This window comes from Camelus dromedarius, chromosome 21 (genome assembly GCF_036321535.1).
Source record: "Camelus dromedarius isolate mCamDro1 chromosome 21, mCamDro1.pat, whole genome shotgun sequence".
In the NCBI taxonomy this organism is placed as follows: Eukaryota; Metazoa; Chordata; class Mammalia; order Artiodactyla; family Camelidae; genus Camelus; species Camelus dromedarius.
In genome coordinates, this window is record NC_087456.1 from 27,656,483 (window position 1) to 27,669,030 (window position 12,548).

The following is a 12,548-nucleotide window of genomic DNA, read 5'->3' on the forward strand; positions in this document are numbered from 1 at the left end:
AACTTGCCTGTCCCTAGTGACTGATAAAGCCCAACACTTCCTGTAAGTTTATTGGCCCTTCTTGTTTATTGTTCTGTGAAACGCTTGCTTATGTCTTCTGTCTTTTTTTTTTTTTTTAAGGAATTGGAGTATTTGTTTTTTTCTAACAGAAATTATTTAAGCCTTCTGTTTATTAATCCTTTTCCCATTACATGTGTGACATGTCTCATGTTGTGGTGTAGGTTTTCACTTTATGGGAACATTTGATGAACAGAAGTTCTTGGTTTTAATGTAGTCATGTTTGTTTATCTTTTGTGCTTTATACTTCTGTCTAATTTAAGAAATATGTTCTATCTTCAGGTCATTAAAGCATCTCCTTTAATTTCAAGATCTTAAAGACTTGTCTCTTACTTCCAGATGGACTGACACTTGCATGTTAATTCCTATGTGTTGTGAGAGGTAGGGTTCCAATCTTATTTTCCAACGAGGGTGATTAATCTTCTTTGCAAACTTTGCTAACTAGTTCATCCTTTTTTTTTTTTTTAGTGATATGCAGGGACAAATATAAGTCTAAGTGTGTGTGTGAGTCTCTTCTGGTGGTTCTTAATGTTTCTATTAGATTTCCCCCCTATCTGTGCACTACTGTTGCCCACTCCTGATTTATATGACCTTACATACATCTTGATATCTGTTAGCAAAGTCCTTCATCATCTTCTACTTCTGCAGTGCCTTGAGTGCTGTTGGCTCTTTGCTCTTCTTTATATGCTTCAGAATAAGTTTAGAACAAGTTCCATGAATAACTCTGTTGTGATTTTTGTAGGAATTGCATTGGATTAACAGGTTACTATATGAAAACATCATTCTGGTGATAATCAGTTAATCCAAGAACATAATATATCTCTCTTTTCGTTTTAGGCCTCTTAAATGTTATTCAAAAAGATTTGATTTTTTTCATAGTAGTAATGCATTTTTTAGATTTGTTCCTAAGTACCTAGTGATACTAATAGCATCTTTCAGTTACATTTTCTAATTTGTTTCATTCTCTAACTGGCATAGAGAGTACAGTTGATTTGTTTATTGATCTTTGCATCACTTAGATTAAGCTGTTAATCTGCAGTAATAATGAACAATAAAATTTCAAAAAAGAATTCCTTTAAACAGTAAGTTTTATTTCTCTCACATGCTATGGGTCTAATAGGGTCGGCAGGCAGATTCTGATCTATTGTCTTCCCAGCCAGGGCAAGAGGCTGATAGCGCAGCCACCATCTGGACGTGGCAGAGTGAGAGAGTGATCATAGGAAATTGCACTCTGGTCCTTGTAGTTTCCACCCTAGTAGGTGCTCCTATTTCATCAGCTAAAGCAAGTCACGTGGCTACATCTAACTCGACAAGGGGTCAAGTAGTCTGTGCCTAGAAAAAAGGAGCCAAAACGGATGAACAGCATTAATCATATGTAATCTTCTCTCCAGAACCTAGGTCAAATATTTGCCTTTAAATTTTGTTATCTACAGAAACAAATGAGATTTGGTAATCATCTTCAGCGCTTACGCTTTGGTATAATAATGTTTTCCTTATTTTCATGCACTGGCTAGTAAAATGTTGCCTAGAAGCAGGGATAGTAGGCCTTCTTGCTCTACTCCTGATTTTTACAAAAGTGCTAATTATTGTGGTTATTATTTGCGATGTTGGTTGTTTTTGTAAATGAACTGGCAAGTTACAGAAGTTTTATTCTGTTTCTAGTTTATTAAGGATTTTAGTCCTAAATAAATAGATTTTTAGGAATTTTAGCCCTAAGTAAAATCACAGAAATTTTTAAAACTCTTTTTATGGTGAATTATATTAATGTATTTTTAAGTCAAACTAATTTTGCAATTCTGGAACAAACCCAATTTGGTCAGGGGGTTTAAGCTTTTTATATATTTCTGAATTCAGTTTGCTTATGTTTTATTCAGAAAATTTTGTGCATTGTATGTATGAGTGTGATTGGTCTTTAATTTTTCTTTCTCATATTCCTGTTTTATATTCTCTCTGTCTCACTCACACTCTTGGTTATAACTGCCTTGTAAAAAAAAAAAAAAAAGAAGTTGGGGAATGTTTGTAAAAATTGGAATTATAGGTTTCCCAGATGTGTGGTATAACTGATTTGTGCAACTATCTGGGCCCACTGTTTTCCTGGTGGGAAGAAATTTAACTGTAAATGAGAATAAATAGAACAATTCATGTTAATGTCTTAACATTTACTGTTCTTTTTTACTGAGGTGTATTTTGCACAAAGTGCACAAATCTTAAGTGTAAAGCTTGACCAACTTTTAATAATGCATCTGTCTGTGTCACCACTACCCATATCAAGATAAAGAAATTTCAGCATTTTTGCTGGTTTCTTTGAACCCTTTCCCATATCTTCCAGTGTTTTAAAGAGAGAACACTATTCTGACTGTCACCATAGATTTGCTTTGACTGTTTGCACGTCATGTAAATGATATAACACAGGATGTTCTTGGTGTGTCTGCCTTCTTTCACTTCATTACAATGTCTGAGACTTATCCACGTTGCTTGTAGCAGTACTCTGTGTTTCATTGTGCTATCTCCTCCCAGTGTATGAGTATACCACAGTTTATTTATATATTCTGCAGTTGATGGACATTTGGGTTGTTTTCATCACTTTCTTCTTGACTCAGTCTAAAGTTGGCAGTGTTAAGGAACTTGGCCAATTCCCCTAAGAACTCAAGTTTAATTCTCATAAAATTATCTACAATATTTTCTTGTCTTTGTAATCCCATTGCATCTGTAGTTTATGCCGCTAGTTTCATATCTAATATTACTTACTATGCATCCGCCGTTCTTTTTCTAGATCAGTTATGCCAGCGGTTAGTCAATTTTACATTCTTTTTTAAAAACCCACCAGTATTTTATCCTTTTTTTTTTTTTTTGGAGGGGTAATTAGGCTTATTTGTTTATTTTTCGTATTTTTTTAATGGAGGTACTGGGGATTGAACCCAGGACCCTGTGTATGCTAAGCACACACCCTACCCTCTACTGAGCTATACCCTCCCCTAGTCAGTTTTAATAGTAAATCCATGGATGCTGAAAACCTAAGGATACCCCTTGATTTTGTCCATCAACAGGAGCTAAGTAAGCCTCAAGTGCTTGAAAAACTAAGCTTATAATAAGCTTTGCCACAGGGAGTATAAACTTACAGCTGCGTAACTAAAATACCATTTTCTTGACTTTTTACAAGAATATTCTGATTCAATGTGACATGATGTCTTTACAACTAGAAAAAAATTGCTAGGAACTCTTGGTATAAAATTGAGAAATGGTCACAGATCCTTTCCATTCTGTTAACGTGTGTCTCTTTACAGGGTGACTCTCTTTGAAGAGTGGAGTCAATTTCACAGCCCTTGAATCTGGGCTTGGTCATGTGACTTGCTCTGGTCCATGGAACATGAGCAAATGTTAATTTGCTAACAAGCAGAGGCCTGAGTAGCACTTGGACATTAGGGCCTCCCATCTTCTGTTGTTGGGAATATTTCTGCTATGGTCAGAATGAGCTTGGGGTAGACTCCCATTACTGTCAAGCAAACTGCTCGATGAGTGAGTTAGACCATATCAGACCATCTTAACTGGTCCAGAGCAGAAGAACCACCCAATGAAACAACAAAAATATATGAAAAAAAAAATAGCACATGGCTATTTGTATTTAACTAAACTTTCCTCCTCTACATTTTAACTTTTTTTTTCCCTATGTGTATTCTCAGGCACTTAGAGTAGTGGTGGAACAGTGGGTGCCCAGTTCATTTACCAAATGTGTCTTCAGGGTTGATAGCACTGAATTGCAGAATTGGAGGGATCTGTCAATCCATTGTCTGCCTTTGCAAATTACAGGCAGAGTTTCTGAATGTGGAGCAGTGTCGCTAATTTTAGATGGTCTATTTTGAGTCATGACTTCCCACCACACAGCAGGAGCTGTTATGTGGTAGAAGATTTCTCATCCCCAGAATGTTGACCCCAAAATTACACTGAAGCCCAACAACTAAAAACTAAAGTTAATCCTTGGATTCACAAGGCGTAAGGAAAAGCCAGCCATTGTATAACTTGTTTGAAGACAAATATTGGTTGCATGTTTTGTAAAGAGGTCTGAATAATCCATTTGTCTACTTCACTGTGTCCTATATATCTATTTCCAAACATATTTTCCCAGATTTTTAGAAGTCCTTACCTATTAGCTGGTTTTAAATTAAAATTTACTTTTTAATAAAAAAAAATTGCCCTTGCAAGATTGTAATAACCAACAGTTAGAATGAATAGGATAATTTGTCAAAAGGTGAGTATTTCTTCTGGAAGCACCTAGTTCTGATACATAAACTTGATACTTAAAAGGGTGGTCATCAGGTATCTCTTGGAAAAGAAATTAAGTGAAATCTGAGAGAAGACACTTTGGATTTGTCCCTGGCTGCCTTACTAACAAGAAACACCATGCAAACACTCTCTCCTTCCTAAACATTTCTCTAAAAATGATAAATCTGTCTAAATATTATGTTTTATTTTACAGAAATTAAAAGCACAATTGGCTGGTTGTTTTCCAAATGAGTTTTCCATTCTTAAGATACTAATGGAGGAATAGAAGTGTCAGTTGCTTTAGGATAGTTCTCATTTAGGATAAAACATCCCAGATGGTTGAAAAGAGAGAGTTTTGGGTGAAATAAAACTGCATAGAATTGACATCAAACTATGCATTCATAAATACACACATTCATAGCCAATCAAGCAGCTAAAAAAGCCAGCAATTCCTTTGCTTCTGCAATTTAATTAAAATCCCTGATCTTCCAAATGCAACATTTAGAGATACCATCAGATGCTCTTCTTAATCTAGAAAAGCATGTATATTTAGGAGAGGGTATTCTGGGGTGAAGAATGCAGTGACAGCTGAATGGTCAACAGAAACTTTCATCAATGGACTGTGCTTTTAGGGTATCATTGTGTCTGTACACCAGAAAAGAGGGCACTGGGAATTACTCATTGTGTTCCTGTGAAATAGTGGCAGATCATTGTGATGACATGATTAAGTGGATTGAGGTGCATGCAAGTGGGGAAAGGGGGAGGGGCAAAAAAGATCAGCGGATAAGGTGCACTGCTGCTTTAAAATTATGCATGCCTGGCCCCCTTTTGGTCCCTCCCACTGCCTGAGGCACCTGCTGCAGGCTTGGGGAGCTTAGTTCCAGGCGGGCCAGCAAGCTGACTGCGCTGAGTTTTTCAGGTAACCAAACATTTGCTGTGCAGAATCCCTGACTTGGGCACCCAAGTCTTCCTTACAGTAGTCCTGCTGCTGTGGCCTCTTTGCTGAGAGTAGCAAAGTAGCTGGGGGGTGACCGCTGCGTTGCTAGGCAACAAGGGACAGCGGTCCTGGGAAGAGCCATTTGTCACACTGAGGGGACTGGTTGAAATGCAATAAAGAAAGGGTAACTCAGCTTATTTATCAGTACAATTACTGACACAGTATTCAGGGTCCACATTTAACCTACAAATGCGTAGTCATATGGGGAAACACACGAGCCTTTGCTAAATACTGAGGCGTGGGACGGACAGATGGTGTTGGGTTTCTAATCAGCTTTACTGGGAGCTTAAAGTTGCGGCTGCACATGCTGGGATGAGGAGGGCAGGCCCGAAGTGCTTTGCCAGCTTGATTTGGGACATCTGCAAGTTGGCCCTGTGTTCCAGCATCCGTTGCGTGTGTAAAGGAAATCTATACAGTTCTTTACCTCGTCAAGTAGGGTGGATCATGCTAATTCCCTGGGGTGGAGCAGCCGTCTGAAATGACTGGGGGAAATGTATTAATAGAAATACACATATATATGTGTATAAAATCTGGTTGTCCTGTGAACTTCTAGAGTGCTTGATCTGCCCAATGAGATGAAGAGAGTTACCCAAAGAATGAGTGTTTTAGTCTAGATAATGGATTTCAGATGTTTCTCAAGAAGTTTAATGTTTCTGCCTGGGCCTCAGAGTCCTCATGCTCAGAGTGAACTGAAGTTTTAAAGATGTAGCAGGTTTTCCTTGACACTGTGACACTGTTTTTTGTTTTTTGTTTTTTGTTTTTTTCTTTTGATTCCCAGACACCAGCTGCTACACGTCTTCACCATTGCTAAGAAGGCCTCTGCTGTTACCCTGGTGTGAAAACACATCTGCAGTTTCCCGAAAATGGAGCATCTCAACGTTACTTAATGCACCCTGCTCCGAAGCGTGGCTGGCGAGCGCCGTTGGCCTTGTTTATTTAAGAAGACTGTATCAGGAGGAGAATGCTTTTTTGTAAACATGCATTGCCTGGCTCTTTCCCTGGGCTTCTTGTTGCCTGTCCCGGAAACACTGCTCTTGGCCTATCTAGCGTTCCTGCCGTGGGCCGACTCGCGGGGCCTCTTCCCCAGGCTGGAGAATGTAGGCGCTTTCAAGAAGGTTTCAGTTGTGCCAGCCCAGGCCACGTGTGGACTCCCGGCGCGGAGCATGTTTTGTCAGAGCCCGGCGGCTGCGGAAAGCCTGCGGTTCTGCAGCCAGCGGGTCTGCGTGCAGGACTGCCCCTACCGGTCCGCGTCCCCGGACCCCACCGCCCTCTTTGCAGCCGGCCTCGGGAGCTGCATCACGGTGGACCGGCGTGATCTGCGGCCCAATTCCCAGAGCAATTCTTCGAGTTTCATCTTCGGAAGTCACAAGAAGTGCTTTGCTTCTCCTCCTGCTCCGCTTCTGGTGGCATCATTTACTCTAGCTGTGTGGCTGAAACCCGAGCAAGAAGGTGTAATGTAAGTAGGAGAGGGAGGGTAAGCTTTCCTGGGATCCCGAAAAATCAGTACGAGCGAAGGCTCTTGCAACTTCAGTTGTAAACTCGAAATGAAGGCTAGCACTTGGGAACACATGTGACTGAAGACCAACTACTGCATTCATTCCTCGTCAACTTTATATTCCAAACATTCCCCCCATCCCTCTAAATTCAAAGTAGTTTTCTCCTTTCCATGGATGAAGTGAAACCTCCAAAAATAGTATGTTAAAATAACTTCCTTGCCGGGGACATGTTTACACCAGGCTCATTTTTATTTGCAGTAGTTGATCTAAACCTTTGGTCTTACTCTTCAGAGGCTAAACCAGGCTCAGTGTGAGTTTTGAGGCATGGGGACTAGTAATACAAATAATGGCTATTTTCAGTGTTGGTCTAGGTTTGTATAAACAACCTGCCCTCACTAGACTGTAAAATTTCCCTGAGGCACATAGCTCTCTCATCCTTATTTTCCCAGGAAGAGATGTTTGTTTGACTCATGGAAAATGCTCAGTCATAGGAGTTGAATAAATGAATGATTCTCCACCTTTGAGAGGAGGTAGCTTTCAGCCCTTTACCTCAAGTTGCCTTCATCTGTTGGAAAGTATAGAGATGAACATAAAAGATTCTCAGAAGCGTTCATGCCTTGGATCCCAGTAGGGATGCCTTCATTGAGTTCCGATTGGGGCTTCCTTAACATTTTTTGTTATTTTATATAATCACCTTTTTTTTTTCATTCTGTAATCATTTCTTAAGATGATTTCCAATGTTTCGCCTAAGTGTTTGGAGTCAATATGGAAACTGGAATAAGTAAGACAGTTTTGAGGCACTTTTTTGCTTATATTTCATCTTCCCGTAGGGCATTTGACTTCCCCTGGTGGTGTTTCTTTGTGTGAGGATGTTGGCCATGTATCTAAAAACTTGTGAGACAAACCAGAAAAGTTTTATGATCTCATAAGCAAATATGACTTAAATATCTTTGGTGTTTAGTTTTAGTTTGCCAAGTGAAAGTTGGCATATTTTCATTTTGTTTTATTTGAAGTGAAAATCATCACAGACCATTATCCCTATTTCTGTGTGTCCCCTAAAAGAAAACCCTGTTTCCGTACTGTTTGAAATGTCAGTAAATGCAGCCTACTTTAGTTTATGTAACTAATGTCCAAAGAGTCTTAAAAAATTGTCTCTTGACATATATGGCTAGGGTGAAGTATTTTTTCCAGGCTTTTTCCAAGGGGTATGTCTCTACCAGATTCATCTTCTATTGGTATCATTTTGTATAAAGAAGACAGGAGTATTTACAAAAGCGGTAGCACATGGTTTACAGTTTTGAGAGTTCCATGCGTCAAGGTCGTTTCCATTCTCAAAACCAAAAAACCTATGGGAATTAGGGGAATTTCGGGGTGTTTGCACTAGATAAGTAAAACAAACAAAACATGGATTATCCAATTATTGTTTATCCAGAAGCAAAATAAATCCAGTTCCTAAATATTTTGCTACCTGCCTTCCTCTCACATTCATTATCTACCAAGGCTAGTATGTTTACAAGCAAACAAAATAGCAAGGAAGATAATCAATAACATATTAAGAAATGCATTTTCAGTAAGCTTGGGGAAATAAGCCTGCATTTTGCAAATACATTCTTGAGTAATGGTCAAATTGTAACTTGTAGATTTAAACTCGAGAGAAAACCAATAGAGACAAACTCTTCTTAGATTGTTTAAGACCTGGAGGCAGGGAATAAAGAGAAACTCATTCCAGTGACTTAGAAATATCCACCTCCTCAAGAGTTCAAAAAAATCATGTAGAATTTCCATAGAACCACATTTCTACTTTATATGAAATCTATGTCAACTAAACTTACTTGCCTAAGGTAAAAAATATACAGTTCTCATACCTTTTTCTTCAAATACATGTACAAGATAGAGTAAAATGGTGACAGTAAAATAGTGACTATTAAGTGTGCTCCAGTCTTACTACCTCTCAACTCTTGGAAAGAATAAATGCAAGTGAGATGGACTGCTTTGTGAAAAATGTGCCCTCTAAGGAAAGTTTTAAAACATGCTTAGCAATAATTCTTGGTTGGCCCAGTCTTACCTTTGCCTCTTTGACTCTTCCTACTCAATTAGATGACTAACTCATCATTTTGTGAGGGTCTGCCATACACCAGGCTATGCTTCTAACCCCAGATAAGTCATCTAATGGGAAGATGAATAGATCGGTGTCCTTGCCAAGGCAGCACAGTGTAAGCAAGCATAAATGAAGGCCCCTTGAGACCCTTGAGCAAGGAGGGGTCCATGATCAGACATCATCATGGAGATGCCTAAACTGACTAGGAGGCAACTGGGTGAAGAAGGGAACCCAGACGCCTAGTACGTGATGAAGTTCTTCTCCCTGGGGTGCACCTCCTTCTTGAGTTATTGTCTGAGATTCTGGGGGCCAATGAGCATCTTTAATAGTTTGTTATTTGGGAGTAATAGTTTGTTGATGGACTGATGGATAATGCTGGTGATATTTCTCTTTGAATAGTAGATTTGATGGAATAATCCACATGGTAGGCCACTAGCAAACATTCCTAATATTCTCTCTTCTGCTAGAAACTTGAATTGCTAGGTTGAAATGTAATAGAGGAAAGGGGCTTAAGTTCATATCTGTTTCTGCTCAGTGGGTGCAGAGTGGCCAGGAACACAATGATGTAATTAGTATGAAATAAAATAATACAAAAAATTAAAAAAAATAAAAAATACTTATTTAAAGGGATGGGAAAAGAGGGCTGTTGTGATAAAAAATAGAAGTGATTAAAAAAAATAATTTGGTCACTGGCTCGACACAAGACCCAGACATTTTCTGCAAATTCTTCTAGTTGATCAAAATATTTCACTGTGTCTTTAGAAAATAGGATGGCCTTTCATCCAAGATCATTATTATCTCAGTGCCTCAGTTGGGCTGTGTGGTCATGGAGAGCTAGGTCTTACAGACCCCGGCTTTGGCTTCTGGCCACTTGATGATGGGGTGAGTAAAGACTACAGTTGTCCATTCTCCATTTCATCATGGAAATTAAATAGAGCAATTCTGACTTCAGGGCTGGCAGTTTAGAGCCTTCTGTGGACGCTAAACTCTCTTTACATTTAAAAAAAAAAAAAAAGAAAAAGATTTGCGCTGGTGACTCAGTACCCAAGCAGGATGTGGTGTATTGTGCCGCTTCCTATAAAAGAAACAGCAGAGGAACTAATGAGCCAATAGGCTAAATGTTGGTTTTGCGGGATGATTCCACCACTTCAGCTCCCATCATGAATCTCTGATAAAGGGAGTTGAGTTTCTGGGGAATATACTGCAAATAAGAATTCTGTTTTTTATTGAAATCAGAGGGCTTCTTAATCTAAAAAATACTGGTCCTGAGTATGATGACATTCAGGTGCTTATTCATGGTGACCCTTTTTTGAGTGGAGTCTGGGGTCAGTTACACCACCGTAATTGCACAGTGCTGTAGCATGTCTTTAGGTTGGAGGCTAACCTTTTCTCTTTTCTGGTTGCTTCCTAAGGTGTATTATAGAAAAGACGGCGGAGGGGCAGATTGTGTTCAAGCTTACAATATCTGAGAAAGAGACCGTGTTTTATTATCGCACAGTAAATGGTTTGCAGCCTCCAATAAAAATAATGACACTGGGGAGAATTCTTGTGAAGAAATGGATTCATCTTAGTGTGCAGGTGAGTAAAATAAAAAATATTTAACATTTGGTTAAACACAAGGATCCATCTTCCTTTCTTTCCTCTAATGGCATCTTCCCACAAGATCGGAAGCACGATCTTTCAGATTTCAAGTATGTGTAAATGACAACTAAAGGAAAATGATATTTAAATGACTTAATGATGTATCTCTTGAAAGACCAGCATTTCCCCCTCAAATTCGCTGTGAAAACCCCCAGAGAAGCTTAAGGCAATCCTGTTTGGAATAATATCCTCAGGAAATTTTTGTTTTATTTGGCTAGTGTATTTTATTTTGTTCAAAAATGTGTAAGGGCTCTTTGGCTGTCTAGTACTGATTTTACTAGTCTGGGCAATATCAAGACCCCTGCCTGGTCTTTACAGCTGTCTTTTGTAGGTAGCATCTGATGATATGAATACAATTTGGCTGTTGCGGTAAACCGCTGACCTTAGAACTAATGAACTTTACACATCAGACACTCAAAAGGTGTTACATTATTGCTTGGGTTGTCAGCTACAGTTTGTATTAGCCTTAGAAGCTGCGAAAGGCTGAGATAACTGTGAGATGTCTGGTATTTTATAGTTCCCAGCAGTAGAAATACGGTTTATTCTTTCGTTTCTTGGCTCTGTAATGGTCCAGTGCAGCCAAAAGTCACACTTGCCTTTTTAGACTGGAGGTGCTGTGGACTGCACTTTCCAGTATATGTATGTTCTCATAGGTGCATCCAGATTTGGTTTGTGTGAACCCCATTTGTGTCATGGGGTTCGGCGGGCCAGTGTGCAGGCAGTAAAAGTAATCTACCAAAGGATGAGAACAGAAAAGGAGTTTGTTAGGTACGTTGCTGTAGACGGCAACGGGCCACACAGAGGAGAGGTGCCAGTGTGAGCCCTGAGGGTCTGTTGCTCAGCTCTTTTATTATGGAGGGTTACATTGGGTACCGAGGGGTCACAAGGTGCATGATTGGCTTGTGCACAAGTCTCTGGTTGGTTGATGTTGAGGTAACAGGGAAGGGAGGGGGTTTCATGAGAGGGTCAGGCTGCAAGACTCTGGCAGGGGGCTGTAACAGGTTCTGGCGGTCAGACTTCCAGGCATTGTATAGATCATTATCTCAGCTAAGGCAGATATGTGTTAGGAAAGGAATGTTCTTTGTTATCTTTAAAGGGCAGTAGCCGGACGCCAGGGAGGCCTTGGACCAGAGGGTCGTGGAGCAGGAATCTGCCAGACGTCTGTGGACCCGCAGTTTGCCCTAGTGGACATTTGTACCCTCATTCGCTTTATGAAAATAATCTGATTTCTCACCTTTTTCCCCACCCCAAAGTAGGTAGTGAGTAGACTTCTTTAGAGGGTCTTGAGAATTGTTACTTGGATTTTAAAATGTTTCAGCATAGATGCTGTTCTTGAGGATTGAAATATACTTTATACATATCTTTGTTTTGTCTGATTATAACTGTGAAATTCTACGTATGTGCATAGCAAAGCATGAAAAGCTTTAGGAAGAACATGTGAAATATGAATGCAGGGAGGTAACAATGATCAATTTCCATAAGAAGATACTGACAAAAAGATATTCAATCAGCATCTTAGGCTTAGCATACTCGGCTTTTCTCTAGGATATGTGTTTAGCAAATTCAGTTGGCAGGAAGTAGGATTTCCACGCTACCAGGGTTGAAAGGACCTACATAAAGATGAGTCATGTCTGATGTGATGGATTCCATCAGCGCATGATGGATTCAGTCTGTCAGTGCTCATTTGTTCAGTAGTTAGCAGATAGGGGACTAATTTGTTCTATATCTTGTTGTCTATTTCATCCAGTGACTAGTGCAACAGAATTGGGTTATACTGTTAAAACTGTGGAAATAGAAACCACCAAAGAGAATCTGCAGAAGATAACAGATAGATTCGTTGCATATTTTTGTATCAACAAAGAGAAAAACATTCTTTTTACTCACCTTTGTTTTGCCTTATCTGTGAAACTGTGCCATGTTACGGCAGGCAGTCGTACATTTAAAGCTTCACAAAGAAAGTTTAAAATCCAAATCTGAAGAGGTAACTATGACTGAATTA

At 39.4% G+C, this 12,548-nt stretch overlaps 1 protein-coding gene across 1 annotated transcript in view; it reads left to right on the plus strand.

The window, feature by feature from the left end:
• LOC135318770 (usherin-like) overlaps nt 1-12,548 on the plus strand; it is a 228,910-nt gene that overhangs the window by 38,377 nt on the left and 177,985 nt on the right. Inside the window, exons 2-3 of the mRNA XM_064477010.1 lie at nt 6,093-6,770; nt 10,321-10,486. Of these exons, the coding sequence (XP_064333080.1) occupies nt 6,292-6,770; nt 10,321-10,486 (645 nt within the window). The 5' untranslated portion in view covers nt 6,093-6,291. The remainder of the gene's footprint in view (nt 1-6,092; nt 6,771-10,320; nt 10,487-12,548) is intronic.